The 17,207-nt window shown below is 30.7% G+C and overlaps 1 protein-coding gene across 7 annotated transcripts in view; it reads right to left on the reverse strand.

Annotated features, from left to right (window-relative positions):
• Window positions 1-3,679: 3,679 nt before the first annotated feature.
• LOC134695604 (uncharacterized) overlaps window positions 3,680-17,207 on the reverse strand; it is a 33,194-nt gene continuing 19,666 nt past the window's right edge. For 4 of the 7 annotated variants that reach the window (XM_063556884.1, XM_063556888.1, XM_063556883.1 and 1 more), the window contains 9 exons: window positions 13,958-14,109; window positions 13,380-13,457; window positions 12,645-12,705; window positions 11,887-12,004; window positions 10,832-10,929; window positions 9,748-10,047; window positions 7,454-7,588; window positions 6,477-6,545; window positions 3,680-4,296 (listed from right to left, as the gene is read on the reverse strand). In XM_063556884.1, the coding sequence (XP_063412954.1) occupies window positions 4,069-4,296; window positions 6,477-6,545; window positions 7,454-7,588; window positions 9,748-10,047; window positions 10,832-10,929; window positions 11,887-12,004; window positions 12,645-12,705; window positions 13,380-13,457; window positions 13,958-14,109 (1,239 nt within the window). In that variant the 3' untranslated portion in view covers window positions 3,680-4,068. The remainder of the gene's footprint in view (window positions 4,297-6,476; window positions 6,546-7,453; window positions 7,589-9,747; window positions 10,048-10,831; window positions 10,930-11,886; window positions 12,005-12,644; window positions 12,706-13,379; window positions 13,458-13,957; window positions 14,110-17,207) is intronic. The other 3 variants (XM_063556887.1, XM_063556890.1, XM_063556889.1) reach the window with 3 other exon arrangements.

Genomic DNA, 17,207 nt, shown 5'->3' on the forward strand with positions numbered 1-17,207 from the left:
AACAACGGTATATATTGCTGGGTCTTCCAAGTGCTCCACGAGACCTCTTTCCAAATTAATAACATCTATTTTATCAGACACGGGCTTCAAAGTGAAACTGCCTATTCTAGAGGTGGCGTGAATCAGATGTGGATACTTAAAAAGTCCAAAGGTCTTTTAGAGTACATATAATCTAACTCTCTTTCATCTTGTAACAGTATTAAAACATTTGACTTTTCTACTTTTTACACATTCCAAACTAAAAGGCAAATTGAAAGGGTTGGTAATACTTTGCTTCATAAAAAAGAAAGGTCAACGTAGATACAAGTATCTTGTCTTAGGGAGGGATAAATCCTACTTTGTAAAGAATCACTCTGATTCAAACAAAAAATTATCTGAAACTGATATTATCAAGATGCTTGATTTCTTGATTGACAACATGTTTGTTACGTTCGGAGGACGTGTTTTTTAACAGACTGTCGGCGTTCCAATGTGAACAAACTGTGCCCCTCTACTTGCCGACTTGTTTCTTTATTATTATTAGGCTGACTTCATACAGGAACTTCTTAGGAAGAAAGATAAGAAGTTAGTAATATCCTTTAACTCTACTTCACGCTATATAGATGATGTTCTTTCACTAAACAATTCAAAATTTGGTGACTATGTGGAACGCATCTATCCCATCGAACTAGAGATAAAGGATACTACAAATACTGTTAAGTCGGCTTCATATCTTTACTTACATATAGAAATTTACAATGAGGGTCGGTTGAAAACAAAACATTACGACAAAAGAGATGATTTCAGCTTTCCAGTTGTGAACTTTCCATTTCTTAGTAGCAACATTCCGGCAGCACCTGCATACGGGGTATATATCTCACAATTGATACGATATTCCCGTGCTTGCATTTCCTATCATGATTTTCTTGATAGAGGGTTGATGCTCACAAGGAAACTATAAAACCAAGAGTTCCAAATGGTGAAGTTGAAATCATCCCTTCGTAAATTTTACGGACGCCATCATGAGTTGGTTGACCGTTCTGGAATAACCGTTTCACAAATGATATCGGGTATGTTCCTTACGTCGTAACTACAATCCCCTTCTTTTTAATGAATGTGACCTACCGACTTATACTATTTACCGGATTTGTAATCACATAAGCTACACGACGGGTGCCACATGTGAAGCAGGATCTGCTTACCTTTCTGGAGCACCTGAGATCACCCCTAGTTTTTTGGTGGAGTTCGTGTTGTTTATTCTTTAGTTTTCTATGTTGTGTCATGTGTACTATTGTTTTTCTGTTTTTCTTTTTCATTTTTAGCCATTGCGTTGTCAGTTTGTTTTAGATTTATGAGTTTGACTGTCCCTTTGGTATCTCTCGTCCCTCTTTTTTTTCCAATAAGAGCTAGAATTGTAGATTAGTATATATCATATGTTGATTTGCATTATGGTATGACATTGCAATCAGGAAGAAATTATAAATACACCAGTGCATTGAATTTTTTGTTCGGTAATAGATTTATGTATCTCATTTTGATACTAAAATGTATATTGGTTATGATTTTTAATAGAGAAGAAAGAATTCTCAACAACCATCGTGTTTTACTATTCAAATGAGCAAAGACTTTTAATCAATGAGATACAGACTTTGTTTTAATTTCAGTTAGATCTTATTAAGTGAAATATTTAGGTTAATTTTTATGAGTCTTTCTCCATTGGCAGGTGTATAGCATGTAAATATAAGGTGGATTATCCAAACAAAAGGATAAATTTATTCATGTTTTTATAAATTTTCAATCTTTTAAAATTAGCTGAACTGATTCTCTTTCTTTTTTTTTATATAATTCCTTTCAGAGGAAACCTCTCACATTTTTATGAATTATATTCAAATATGCCTGTTAATTACGAGTACATGTAAATATCAAACGTAGGTCAGTATGACAGAAATAAATTGGAAAATTTTGGGTGAAAACTACAATATAAAGAAGCAATTAGTGAAGTGGTCGAAGTCATTGCAATAATGGTCCAAACTAGAAAACAACTGTCAACATTTGGAAATATTATGCTTTTAGAGGTGTTTTTGTAAAGTTATAATTTCATTTTGAATAAGTTAGTAATATTATTGTGTTTTTAACAACATTCTTTGTGGTTTTATAGCATGCATTCGACAGTATTCGAAAAGTAATTAAAGTAATCAATTACAATCGATTACATAAAAAATTCAGAGTAATCGAATTCCCGTACATAACCGATAAATAATCGATTGCATCAATAAGTAATCGTGTCCATCCTTGATTAAAAGGATATTAATGGGGAATCCCCCGAAACACTATAACCATTATATTACGATTTGTTACATACTAAGTTCTGTAAATGATTCTTGTACATTTGAATGAAGTTAAAAATGTTATTCAGATTCTGATTTTGATTGTTACCAGGAGGACTGTTGGTATTTAATAACTTTTATGATATATGCAGTTTATATCATCATTTTTTTTTTCATTTTTAATCATGGCGTTGTCAGTTTATTGTCTATCTATGAGTTTATTTGATGTCTTGTGTCGATCTTTTAACGAATGTTTTATTTCTTTCATTGCGCATAAATCAGACAATAATTTACAACACCAATTCCTATTGTGTAGGAAACGAATGTGTCATACGACGAATTAATTGTAAAAACGATAAAAACAACAACGAATACCAAATCTAACAATATTAGGAAATTTGAAAACCAATAGTGCAAATTCAACCGTAGACACAATGGTAAGTAAATGGCTACTATAATGTCTGTTCAAAGTATATATAATTCCAGCAAAAGAGTATCGAAAGATACCAGAGTCACAGTCAAAAACAAACTGACAACAACCATGGCTAAAAACGAAAAAAAGACAAACAGACAAAAAATACTTCACGGGACACATCATTGAAAACGAATGACTTGGAAACACGACCACCTCTAAAAACCGGGATGGTCTCATGTGCTCTGAAGAGTAAACATATCATGTTCCAAATGTGACACCCGTTCAGCACCGAGACTTGAAACTTGAACAAGTTTTTCTATGTATTTTTATGTACTATACTCTGTGTAACACAAATCAGCAGCGACAAGGGAAATTAAAATCGTCACTTTTTACAGATAAGTCTCGTCATTAATCACTTCTTTATAGCTTTGTAAACCACAACTATATATATTTTTGTCGTTTAAAAATTAGGAATTTCCTTTGAGTTCAATATATTTATATATATTCAAAACTGGTAACAGCAAAAGAAAAACAGGTTATTGTTCATTATAGTTCAGTAAACAAAGATTCAGTAAACAAAAAATACATCTATCTATTTTGCCTTTGAACAATTTGTATTTTGAATTAATTGTATCATGAGTTCACTAAAATCTCTTAGGCACGAAGTTACGTACAAGAATCGAACTCATGCCAGGAGTTTTCGGTGTATCAAAATGTATCTACTTATATATATATTAAAATAATTTTAAATCATATGTGTTTATACAGTGTAACAGACGTAATCCAACACACAGGTGGAACAGAAAAAAAATTTCGGATTAAGCAGGGTGTCGGATTACCAAGTTTTTTTTCAGCAAGAATATGTATATTTTGGGACCATGAGAATATTTCGGTTAAAACAGGATGTTAGAATACTCGGTGTTGAATTAGGCAGGTTACACTGCATATAAGATACTCATTTCTCAATCTGTAATCTTTATTATTATGTATGACAGATTCGGTTACAGTACATTTACTGTACTGAATTTTCTCAACAAAGGTTAATGTTTGCATATACAACTGCTTTATAAAAAGGTTTGTTTAATGATAATTACAAAATGATTAACATTATTAATATTAACGACAACGACCACAAGATAGACAACGATATATTATCATGCATTATTACACAAAACGTATAATTCTTGAATTGCCAAAACATCAAAGAAAATTAGACAATTCTTGTTGATGATCTCATAATTCTCTGATCTGACTTAAAGATATGAGAAATGAGGAGTCAAAATGCAGAGTGAATTTGATCTGGTATATGTTGTTAATTTAAAGTATGAATGACAAGTAGTCTTGTATTTAAACCAATCCTGTTGCATATTTTAGACTACATTGTTGTTTAAGAACGTCTTCTAAAAGTGTACTTTTATATTTGTCCCAGTCCACTTTCGTCTGAAATTTATCTTGGAGCTTTGATTCCGTTGGATACGGCCTTAGTTCTTCTCTGAGAGTCCTTCGAAATCTGTCATTGGCGTATTTCAAGAAAACTTTCTTCGAGAGCATTACTATCTCAGCACCTCGGCTAACCTGTCAATGTAACAAATAAGCATGTTATCTAAAAATTGAAAGGTCTCTCAAACTATCATCGATTCTTTTTCCTGTTTAATCTGTTTTATTTGATATTCATTTGACGTTGCTCGGTACTTATTATCTTTCATTTTTGCTAGAGTGTTTTGTATATGCGACTTTTTGTGTTTCCTTGTTTCTTATAATGTGACTCTGTACTTTTAAAGATCCCGGCATTATGTAATTGTTCTACCATATGTCATTATGTTATTGTTCTATTATAAATTTAATTATACTTAGAACCACAAACGACAAAATTAGCTCATTCGCGTAGTAGTACTATTAGTTATCAAAGGTACCAGGATTATAATTTAGTACGCCAGTTTTTAACCAGATAAAGATTCAAACAAAATCTAAAAAACTGATTAATTTTTAATCTCGGTCTGTTTCTCTTATTAATTCTAACATAAATTTTGTTAAGAAAATTCAATGCAGTAATTATAATTTTTTTGAATAGATATTAAACGACAAAAATTTTTTTTGGAACGTTTGCATTTTCTTACGCCAAATACGCGAAACAAGGAATGTGATTTTAAATTTTGATTGATGATTTTTGAGATTATAACACAGTGATAACTGCTGTAACCATATTTTGACTATTTTTCCGATTATGTCTGTTTTGTTCACTCATCGTTGTAAAAATAGCGGAATGATATGCGATTGTAAAAAAGTGAGAGGTTTAGCGCTTTAAAACCAGGTTCAATTCAACATTTTCTACATTTGAAAATGCCTGTACCAAGTCAGTAATATGGCCATTGTTGTCCATTCGTTTGATGTGTTTTATCCTTTGACTTTGCCATTTGATTAGGGACTTTCTGTTTTGAATTTGTCTAAGTATTTTTGCGATATATTGTAACTATTTTTGGTTAAATACAGTGTCATGTGATACAATTATTATCGACTGAAGGCCATGATATTGAATTGTCGCTGCTAAGAATTTAACACTGTAGTAATATCAAAAAAGTTATTCTTGCTTCGCATCACGGTGCGGAGCTATTAGTTTCAGTCGAAATACACGCCATCTTGAATACATTACTTATAATATAGATTCTAATTTGTTGCATTATAATGAGGCTAAGATACAGCAACAGCTATTGGCTTAAATGAGATAAAGAATAACAGACTTTTCTCGTCCAGGATAAAGCATCAAATGCCAGAAAATTAATTATGTGTATTTCAGTTCCAATCAACTGCAATTAATTCATGTTCGTTTTATTATGCATACATTACACACATAAATTCAATATTAAAATATCAATTTTTAATACGTGTTTAATTGCTTTGTTACTCTGCAATTTGCACGCTTTGCTTTGCTAAACAATGTTCCCAATCCTATACAATGTTTTCAAAAATGCTTTATCTGTATTTTATAACATCTGAAAGTATAGGCACACCTCAAGAGTCGTGTCTAAATCAATAATTGTTTTAATTTTCAACAAGATATTTTAAACATTTTAACGCATGGGTGTATAATGCACACTCTTAAAGTATCATTTAAAATTTTAAAAAAATACCACACTTCCAATACTAATTTAACACCCCATGCAAACATATAACCTTAAATTAGTGTAGAGCGAAGCAATCCATAGTTTTTTAGAAAGCTAATATTGTGGCCTTTTTTTGTTCTTTGTCTTAATCCACCATTTTAATCCACCAGGTTTAATCCACCACTTTCTACATTTGAAAATGCCTGTACCAAGTCAGGAATATGACAGTTCTTGTCTATTCGTTTTTGATGCGTTTTGTTATTTGATTTTGCCATGTCATTATGGACTTTCCGAATCGAATTGATTTTGATTGAAAAGTTCAGTATTTTTATGATTTTACTTTTTATTATTTGTTACAAACCATTGTTTACCAGTAGTCGGTTTTGCAATGCCACTGATAATGTCCTATTCATAATGTAACTGTTTACAAAAGTAATGCCTTGTTAGAAAACTACAGATTTTCACCCAAATTAAGCTTAATTAAGCTTTCTTTAGCCTTTCACCTAATTTGATTCATACGTCACTGTTTTGTCTTTTGTTTACAAAATGTTAAATGGCATACGAAGGTCCATAAGCCTGGTATCATTGATATTTATTACTTTTTAAATACACGTTCGACCACATGATAGCTATGCTAAATAGTAATGTACATACCAAGCATAAAGGTGGCGTTTCATTCATCAAATCTTCAACGTCATCTGAACCTGTTAAAGTATTTAGTCCCTGAAAGTAAAGGTAATTCCTAGTAACGTTGAAGTCGGTATAAGAATTTAATGATACAATCGTTTTCATTTATTATGTGATGGTCCTGGTATCTATGATGAGTTTATTTATAATGTATTCAATATCACATATTAATGAGTAGAAGGTGGCATTTGATACCATATACAAAATTACGCAAGTCTCTTTTGTTTTTAAAAAACCTTTAAAGTCTAAACAGCTTAAACATTTCTGTTGTAGATATATCGCACTAAATGTGCTAGTCTTAAAATAAATGACCATAAGAAAAATTAGCAAAGATTGTTGTCAGTTTTCAAGTTCTTAATTGTCAATACTACATTGTACTAGGAAGACTTTGGGGAGAACCTGTACGGATATGTTTTTGATATGGTGGATCTTAAAATGAATGTAAAGTTAATATAAAAAAGAAAAGAGACAAAAGAATGAGTCAAACAGAAGTGTTAACTATCCTTTGGAGGTAGGAAAACGTTGCCGTCATCGAGCGGTCACTTAACTTGTTAAATTGAGTTAAATTTAGACTTCGAATTAGAAATTGAAAAGTGCACCACTTTCATTTCAAATTCATTTTAATGGATCAATAGTTTAGCGAGATGAATCTATTGATAAGTATTTAATTTTTTTAAAAGAATGTTTATCTTTTTAATCAGACCTTGCATTTATATATATTAGGTCTATCAACGTTTGACTCTGAGAGCACCTGCTGAATGTGAGTGTAAAAATGTGCACCAATCTCAAAATGTCAGCAGTTTTAATAGGGATTTATACATTTTATGAAAGAATTATCAGTATGAGCACTTTATAAAGGTAAGTTTCTGGTTGAGATCATACTTAACTACAGGTATTTTCTTGAACAGTGCATTTTAACCTCCCATTGTTGTAATAATACTCACAAAAACATCTTTAGCCTGAAGTAACTGTACATGAACAAAAACAGAATTCTTTCTGACTGTGCAAATTTCCTCTGATTCTGGATCATTTTTCTTCAAAGGAGCCTCTTTTTCAATCATTGAAGCTGTTGGGAACATCTGATGCCAAAATATATATAGTTGATGTAAAACATATATGTATTCGAACTTATCTATGAAACAATTATGATGTATTATATATACATTTATTGAAATATATTTGTATCCGCACATGTAATTGCATTTTTTTTATCAGAATATTACCATGATGTAAAATATGAATGCTTGATGTATAACACATTTGAACTTGAAAGTATCATTTCAACTCTCTTTCTAATAATGACAACATTAAAGAGTAATAATAAAATTGACATATTAAAGAAATTTAAGCAAAGTCTCCAAGACAAAGACAGGGAATGCGTAAAAAAACAGCATCACAACAACACAAAAATCTGATGACGTCATCCCACTGTCGTCAACAAATTTTATAAACATGTAGTTGTAGTTCATAATCAGATATTGTCGTAAAACAGTTTTTGGTGTTCTATTGGTGTATACAATTTATAATTGTCTGCATATTTTGACAGTTTTAGCTTATGTTAGCACTTTGCCCAAAATAAAGTTACTGGTTTGTGCACAATCTTCATCTAAATTACTTTGGTATCTTATAATTTTGTATTAATAGTTTAACTTTTCCAACTTTCGACCATTAGCGTTATTGATTTAAAGGTGACTACAATTGGTATCCTACCAGTAACACTACAGTTAACATTTGAAACATGCACCATTTGTTTCAACTTTCAAATCTGTTTCCGACCATTTTAGATAGGTCTGAATTTTGATCGATATTACTCGACTGTTGTCTGAAACATAGAAAACAGTCCTCACTTCATGTCGACCCTTATCTTCAACAAACTAAAGAGTCTGGACGCATACTCGACTAGGCTAAATAAAGGCAACAGTAGTATACCGCTGTTCGAAATTCATAAATCGATTGAGAAAAAAAAAACAAATTCGGGTCACAAACTAAAACTGAGGGAAACGCATCAAATATAAGAGGAGAACTACGACACAACAGAAACACCACATAAGCATGTAACACACACAGAAACATACTATGATATAACAATGGCCATTTTCCAGACTGTTGTAAAGGACTCGAATGTCTGAAACATACTCGGTCTAAGTCTGAACCAAATTCGACCAACACTTGTATCATACTCGATCAAAGTCTGAACATTACTTTACAAATCAACCTGTCTTTATCAATCTTAAATGTATAACTATAATTTATTCATCACTAAACCAATTATTTTTTTCGAATCTGACTTTCCACTTTGTTATACAAAATATAGCTTGCTGAAATTTCTAGCCAAAGGAAAAAAGACAACAAAATTGGAAAGACAGCTTTCGAATATGTTGCGGATTCATTAGACTTGGTCGGATATGGTCTAGATGTGGTCTAATATGGTCCAGACTTGGTTATGTATAGTTTAGATATTTTGAATGGTTATAAACAAAAGTTGGGGAAAATCAAGTACAATTATAACCTATTCAGAATGGTCTAGTATAATTTCAAAGTAATCGAGTACAAGTATTGCCTTTTTCAGACTTTAATCGGTTTATAGTGTGTGTGTATGTTGTGTCAATGCTAGGAATTTTGTAAAATAAACATTCATTATGCAATCTATTTTCTTTTTTGTTTCTTAACGTGCTAACTGACAATTGTTGGTAATCGTAATGCCAATCTTTAAATGAACTAGAAATGTTTATATATTCTTAATTTGTTTACGCGTTTCTGAAAAGACTCCCTACAATCAAATATTTTACCAGAAGAAATACAAAACTATAAATTCAAACATCAAATTAATTCGTATAGTACCTTATACTACGACAAAAGCAATAAAGCATATACTTACTTTTAGTTCAAAAAAATGTTATGTTCTTAATTAGAAATGCGTGCATTAATAAGATTATGTGTTAATTAAAGAAATAACATATTTGTTTCACGACAGAATTTAGAATTTTATAACACAACAGATAGTTATACAAAAAATAAGAAAAAACTATAAAGCAAGTAGACATTAGTAAGCATGCACCCAGATATTATAACGCAAAATCATATAAATGCAACATTCTGAAATATTTGTTAAAGTTTATCTGATATACGAGGTAAACGATGATTTGAGTTTGAATTACAGGTAGTTATAAGCCTTGTTATAGGAAAGTGATAAACCGTTGTTAGTTAGATTTTCCCACGATAATACTAATGCACCTACGTAGTGTGGTTTCATCTTCAGCATTGATAACATTCGGTCATTAAACGTGCTAGCTGAAACTCCTTTAGATCCATAATTTGTCGAATGTACTGGAGGCATAATTAAAACGTCACTACTCTTAACAGAAGTTATATATGTTGTATCGTTGTCTTCATTTTCGTCTTTTATGCAAGTTAATTGACTATTTAGCTCAAGTCTAGGTAAAGCTGCCATTTGTTCTTTCTTTTTCTTCTCATTTTTCTGTTTTATTTTTCGATCTCTTTCTTCTTCCTGATCACCTGTCTTCTTTTCTTTCAAAGTCTGGTAATTTTAAGTCATATATTTGGCAATGTAACTACATGAACTATCGTGATACGTAATATACGATAACAAAATAATGATTTGAAACTACTAAAATGTTATACATGTATGAACTTATTCAAGAACACTATTACAATTTCTGAATCTGATTTATTAGCCCCCTAATACCCACTTCCTTAACTTGGTCCCACTTCCGTTTCCCTTACTCCAAGACTGGAATATCTATTTCAACTTCCTTCTTCCACCGTTTTCCCTTTCAAACTCCCTCTTCCTGTCCGATCTTTTTCTTGTTTCCTTACCTCTGTCCACCCCCCCTATTTTTGTTTTATTTTTGAAGATAAATTAAAATTCTTATTAACATATATATGGCTTTCAGGATTTCCCAAACTATTATGCATCGAATCGGGAATCATAGGACACTTCAGAATTCATAGACATATTTGAAAATATATAAACTACTGTCCTCTTTTTGTTTAGCTCTTATATCGACCTAAAATGTGTTAAAATTGGTATTTGACAGGAATATTGTTACAATGTTCATGCATAGTGTTTACACTCGTATTAATTGACCTAGAACACGGATAACTCTAAAACTAATCAATAAAAACAAATGCTGAACTAAAACTCAACTACAATATCACTACATTTATTGAGGGGTTTAAAATATATTTGGATTTGGATTCAAACTTGAAGCATGCAATAAGTGATTATCTAATCGGGAATCTAGCTTTTTTATTGTGCAAATTGTTCAGCTACTTCTAAAATTGACTTTTAAGCCATTTACCTGTTTCAATTTTTCATAATACTTTGACATTTCTTCAAATACTTCTGGAGTCATGACAAACTTTCGTTTATGAGTAATTCCAGTGTCTACTCTTGGTGCTGAAAATATAAGAAAAAGTATGAGTATGTAGTATTGAACATAATTATATTAGTACTATGGATGGTATCATTTCATGCAGATGTTTTCTTTTAAATAATATCAGAACACATTTTTTTTTCAGTGTAAATGGACATAGCAATGAAGATCTTGTCAGTATCGATTCTCATAGTTAATCAAAATCCATTAAAGTGATATGGGTGTCTTCCTTTATCTTGGATTGTAAAAAACAGAGAACCAAAGGTCTAGATTTTATATCAAATCAGCAAAATTTGATGTAGGAGTGAAGATATTTAATGTGAGTTTTCTTTTAAAAGAAACAATTTATAAGAATATTATAACTTATAAATATCAATATTTTTGCAAATGTTGATTAATTTTGGTTGTTTTTATTATTTTTTTTAAATTGGCATTTTAAGGGGAAGTAACTCTAAAACAGTTCATTTTCTAAAGGAATCTACATGGAATTTTCCTATTTTGTATTTTAGCCGGGAAAAATGACGGTGACCCTATCTTTTCTTTTGATATTTGTCTGAAAGCTATCTTTTCCTTAACTATTTAACAATTCTATCAATTTATTTAGAAACTAATCCCAAAATGGTGTTTTTTCCTGTATAATCCATACAAAATGTGTCATTTCGTCACGTCCTGTAGCTCGAGAAAAGGCGCGGTGACCTATCATTTTTATTATATTTTTCAACATATAACAAAAGATACTACGTTTTGGCAAAGTATGAACAAATTCTATCATTTTTATTTTAGACTCCCATACCACCTTAAGTATCATTATTTTAGTATTTTTAAGTTCAATAGTTTCGTCCATTTGATTTCGAAACTTAATTATTGTATCAAATTTATATTATTTTAAATACTATATAGTATATAACTGCAGTTTTAACATGAATTAGAAAAATAAATAAACAACTGTCAAAATTTAAAATGTAGATTCAAAAACTTACATGCACCCATACCTAGTTCAGGTAATATAATATCACTGACAGGATCAGGATGGATATAGCTCTGTCCAGATTTCCGTGCTCTTGCTGCTTTCAAATCCTTCATCACCTCACATGTTCCCTGCGTTTAAATTATGTCATGAATAATTTAAGTCATGAATGCTCACTACAGGTTATCACAATGTTTTCTATCGGTATCGATTTTTTTATACAAATTTACCAAATCATGGACGTGAAACACATTTACAAAACTCATCCAAAGATACCAGGCTACAAACAACGTGTACAGATGCATGTTTGGTATACAAAAGACTCATCAGTGACGCTCGAGTAAAAATGAATGCAAAATACATCACGAACCTGAAGGGCATTGCTGGCTAAAAGTACAAAATGCACTATTCGCATTAATCTATTGTATTGAAGTAACTTAAATTGGACAAAAACGAAAAATATATTTAAATGTATATCTGAATGGAAACTGCGTGGCAACAAAGTCTGACGGTTTATTTATTAAAACACAATATCTGGCATTTCATAGATAAACTAATCATAAATACCAGGATTGGAATTTTGTACTTGCGCCAGACGCGCCTAGTCATTGTTTAATCTGTCCCTATATAATAGAAATTGAATTATTATAATTTTAAAGTGACACGATACTTTTAAGTCATTATTTTGAATTTGACGTACTTTACTATCATTCTTTTACATTTTAAAAATGTGAAAGATTTGTTTCCCTTTGGTCATATGTCGGAACTTACCGATTTTACACAATATAACCACTCGCTTGTTTTACCATTTGGTGTTATCAGACTCCCTCGCCTGTCAAAATAAAGACAAATGTTAGATATCCCACTCAGTTTACCTTGAGATAAAGACTACATTATTGTATGTAATTAATGTTGATTGTTCTGCTCCTTGTAGGCGCTTTGATAAGCCAAAAAATATGAGTTTGTTTGTTTGTTTGTTATTGCACGAAATAAGTAGTACATACCAAAATAACATAGAACTTAAATAAGACAAAATGTTTAAACAATATCAATGTTTGAATAGACATTACTTTAAACCTGTTTATAACATTGTCATTGATAATAATAAAATAAAATCTGCAATTTATGAAATCAATTTTTAAATAACTTTTGTACATAGTTACTACTTGGTATTTGATGTGAGTCTTATTCCTATTCCAATGTAATGACAGAATCAAATTGCAATCTTGAACTATACAAGGCAGGATACCAGTTTAATAAACAATTATTTTTGCTTTATATAACAAAATTTACTACATATTTATGTCCTGGTTCAGTCAATTTGCTGAAAGACTTCATGAATCTGCTAAAATCAACTTTTGCCATATCGTCAAAGAATGTTTATGTTTCTGGTATTAAAAAAGCGACAGTTATTTATCGGTATTCAAATCGCTCAAATCTATGGAGAGGATAAATATTGAAATAAAATTATATAACACAACGAAGACAAAATGAATTTTGACTTACTTGAAATAATGCAGAACGCACGTTCCTGGTTCATTAACTAAACACTCAATTGGCCATTGTGACAGAATAGGAACTTGTCTGTGAAAACAAAAGACGTGTAATACATTTTACAGTTCAAATATCAGTGATTAAATTCATTTGAAATTTACACAATATTCTCTCATCAAACGTTTCAATAAATTTTATTTAAGAAAACAATTTGATTTGAAAAATATTATTTGTAACTTCACACTAAAAGAAAATGAAACAGAAAAAAATGAACCCAAGTTTTGGCGGGGTTCGTGTTGCTTAGTCTTTAGTGATCTAATTTGTGTTTGGTGTACTATTATTTGTCTGTTTGTCTTATGATTTTTAACCATGACTTTGTCGTTTTTTTTTTGTCAATCTTTTAGTTTGAATGCCCCCTCTGGTATCTTTTATTCCTCTTTTACAACTAATGAGTAATCGGTAAAAGCAAGTACAAACAAATTTATTGACCTAAAGATATATGTGTACATTTAAACAAGTTAATCAGAAGTTGAAGCATCGTATTTGAAACGAACACCTTATGTTAAGACAAATTTACAGTTGTATATTACCGTAAAAATTTCACATGCTCTGCTTCTTCATCTTGGTCATCTGCATGCATGAATATAGCATTGAAATCCTCTTTGCCTATGACTAATAATTCCATTGGTGTTGTGCTTTCAACTGTTGCTGTTCTTTTTGTGTTGAATATCAAACCAATTTCCTTAAATTGAAACATTTGTTAATTCATTAATGATGTTATCCAAGTTGGATGATTTCTTCGAAGTGGGTGAAATTTTAATGATAATAAATTTTTAATTAAATTTATTACCAACAAACTGACAATGTTAACGCCATGGCAAATGCACAAAACAAAACACATAAAGTCTACTAATCAAAACGGAGAAAACTCAAAACTGAGCATTACCAAACTCACCAACAACCGGGGTGAGTTCAATGGCTGCTCCGGAAACAAAGCAATGATAATTCAAGATTTCCCTTTGCTATATGTCGCAGGTGTTTATATAGAAAATGCATGCCGATACTTTAACAGAAACAATAAGAGATTTGCACCAGTAGAGCAGATTCACATTTCAGTACCGATGCATATGAGGATCCCTTAGTTTGGGTTGAGATTCAAGTTACTTAGATTTTTTAAAAGATGTAACGGTATTTTTTTTAGAGAAACTTTTTCAGATGACGTTATGATCAAAATAGACATTAAAAAAATTGTTAATTTAAAAAATCGAATTTTAAAATATTTGGACATCTAATTTCAAAGTCAATGTTTGCTGTGTGTTAATTGACAATCTCATTTGGTCCCATCAATTAGACTTTTACATTAAACAACTAACTAATGGAAAATGTTTTTACATTAGATACACGTTTCCAAATGTACTTTACATATGATTGGCCATATGCAGCCAGGTATAAAAAGAACCCTCATATGTGACAAATGCATTTCATCTTAAAACAGAAAAGCAGACAAATACATTGTATCTTGAACAAAAAGTAGAAATAATCACTATTGATGAGGTTGTTCCGGCATATTTCATATTTTAATAGTTCATAATAATGCAAAAGTGTAGTGATATCTGCCGCACACTTACCATCTAAATTATCAGAAAACAAAAACGTAATCCCGTGTTGAATCAGTCAATAACAAGTGTGATCGTCGGTAATCAAGCAACGTCATGTGATAATCACAGCACCATTTCTTATAGTTTGTTCAATGTTTTGAAACTTTAAGAATATTAACGTACTCAAAAAAGAGGGACAAAAGATTCCAGAGGGACAGTCAAACTCATAAATCGAAAATAAACTGACATCGTCTGGCTAAAAATGAAAGAAGACAAACAGATAAACAATAGAACACATTGCACAACATAGAAAATTAAAGAATGAGCAAGACGAACCCCACCAACAACTAAGGGTTATCTCATGTGCTTCGGAAAGGTGAGCAGATCCTGCTCTACATGTGGCACTCGTCTTGTTGCTTGTGTTATAAAAAATAAAACGATTTATGGGTAACTAAAAATTATTGAATTTTACATGTTTTACTGAAATGCAATTTACTATATATAGACTTTTATATAAAATATAAATACGGATATACTTTCTGATGTCTTTGCTTTTCTTTTCTAAGCTCTCTATCGGTTACAACTTTTCAAAATGAATTTGGTGTTTCCAAGGTTAATTACAAAAGAAATGGAGGATGACTGCACACAGTAACCTATTTAAACAGACCGAACAAAACAAGTCTGACAGCATGGAGCTATCTGAATGAAATGGCAGCAATTATAATACTCTATTAATTTTTATTTGTGTCGATATTTAAATATAAAAGTCTAAGAAAACGATTCTAAAAAACAAAGATCGTCAATTAAACTAATAACTTAAAAAATCCTATTTAAGTTAATCTAAGTGTTATAATTCTTAAAATCTACGACACTACAGCTACTGGAAAGGAATCAAACGGGTAAGCACCAACAAAATTAATCACATAACTACTGGCTTTAACCATTCAAACGTAAATAGTATTTTGATGTATAGGTTTGTACGAACATTGCATTTTACATGCAATAAGAACTAGTTATCCTGTTTAAATTTCATCTTGCATTGAACTGTACTCTGTTTGATACTAATATCCTAAAGTACCACGATTCTTAAGATTGTCCCATGGAATGTGAATAACTAGAAATGTATCTTTGTATATGCATGTTGAAGTGGAATTATCGATACTTGTTTCGAAACATAGGATAATGTTGACATTCAGACACACGCACATACACAATTAAGATTATTCATCATTCATTGATCGTTTTGTTTGGTATGTTGGCACCTCGTCAACAGTATATTGATACAAATATATGTATGTATATATAGAGATATCATTGGTGAAAATTGAAGAAATACCGACATGTATCATTCTCATTAAATATGAAATGTCGTTCACAGTTCACGAAATGTGAAATCCGAGAAATGAAACCGAGTTTTTGAGGGTTAATGCAACGTTCTACATGACAAAGCAACTGATAATAAAATAAAATAAACTAAAAGCGACCTAACTTGAAGTACTGATTAAACTAATAAAAACTTCAGGACCTTGGTTAAATATGACAGAAATGTCTAAATTGAATGCGTTTTCCATGAAATCAATTTCAGTTTTTCAGAAGTTATAAATACCCCTTTTCTTTTTCTTGTTGTGAAATTCTATGAATGTCAAGAACATGCATTTAATCTTTTCATACTTTTCATTAAATTGGACATTGATTAGTTTTAAACTGCATCATTTTTCTTTAAAACAAATTAATTTAATACTTAATGTCAAGCCGTTACATTCAAAATACAAGTAACATGTACAAGTGTCAGGAAAAAAGATAATCTAATATCTGAAATGTGAGATTGAATGAATTAAAAAAAAGACGGTCGGGATAATTATGAGGCTTAATCTGATAGATGGTGTAGTGAGACTACCATACTTTTTCATACAAAGGAACCACCATTCAACGTACATTCTGAATGTGACATTCCTAATCTTACCTCAAAATTTATTTCTATTCTATTTACATACAAAGGTTTTCCGCGTATATGTTTATGGTAAATTTTCAACAAAGTGTACCTCTTAAACTAACTTGTATACCAAGAATTTTATTATATATTTATATTTTTTTTTTTAAATTCGATCTTAAACTTGATTTTGACCAAGTATAAAATGTTGGATGTTTTATGCCCTTATACTGCCTTAAGATCCCATCTTAATAATATCAAAAAACTTTTGGATTTTCCATTGCATATCTTGAATTTTAAATTCAGATAATG

This window comes from Mytilus trossulus, chromosome 14 (assembly GCF_036588685.1).
Source record: "Mytilus trossulus isolate FHL-02 chromosome 14, PNRI_Mtr1.1.1.hap1, whole genome shotgun sequence".
Taxonomy (NCBI): domain Eukaryota; kingdom Metazoa; phylum Mollusca; class Bivalvia; order Mytilida; family Mytilidae; genus Mytilus; species Mytilus trossulus.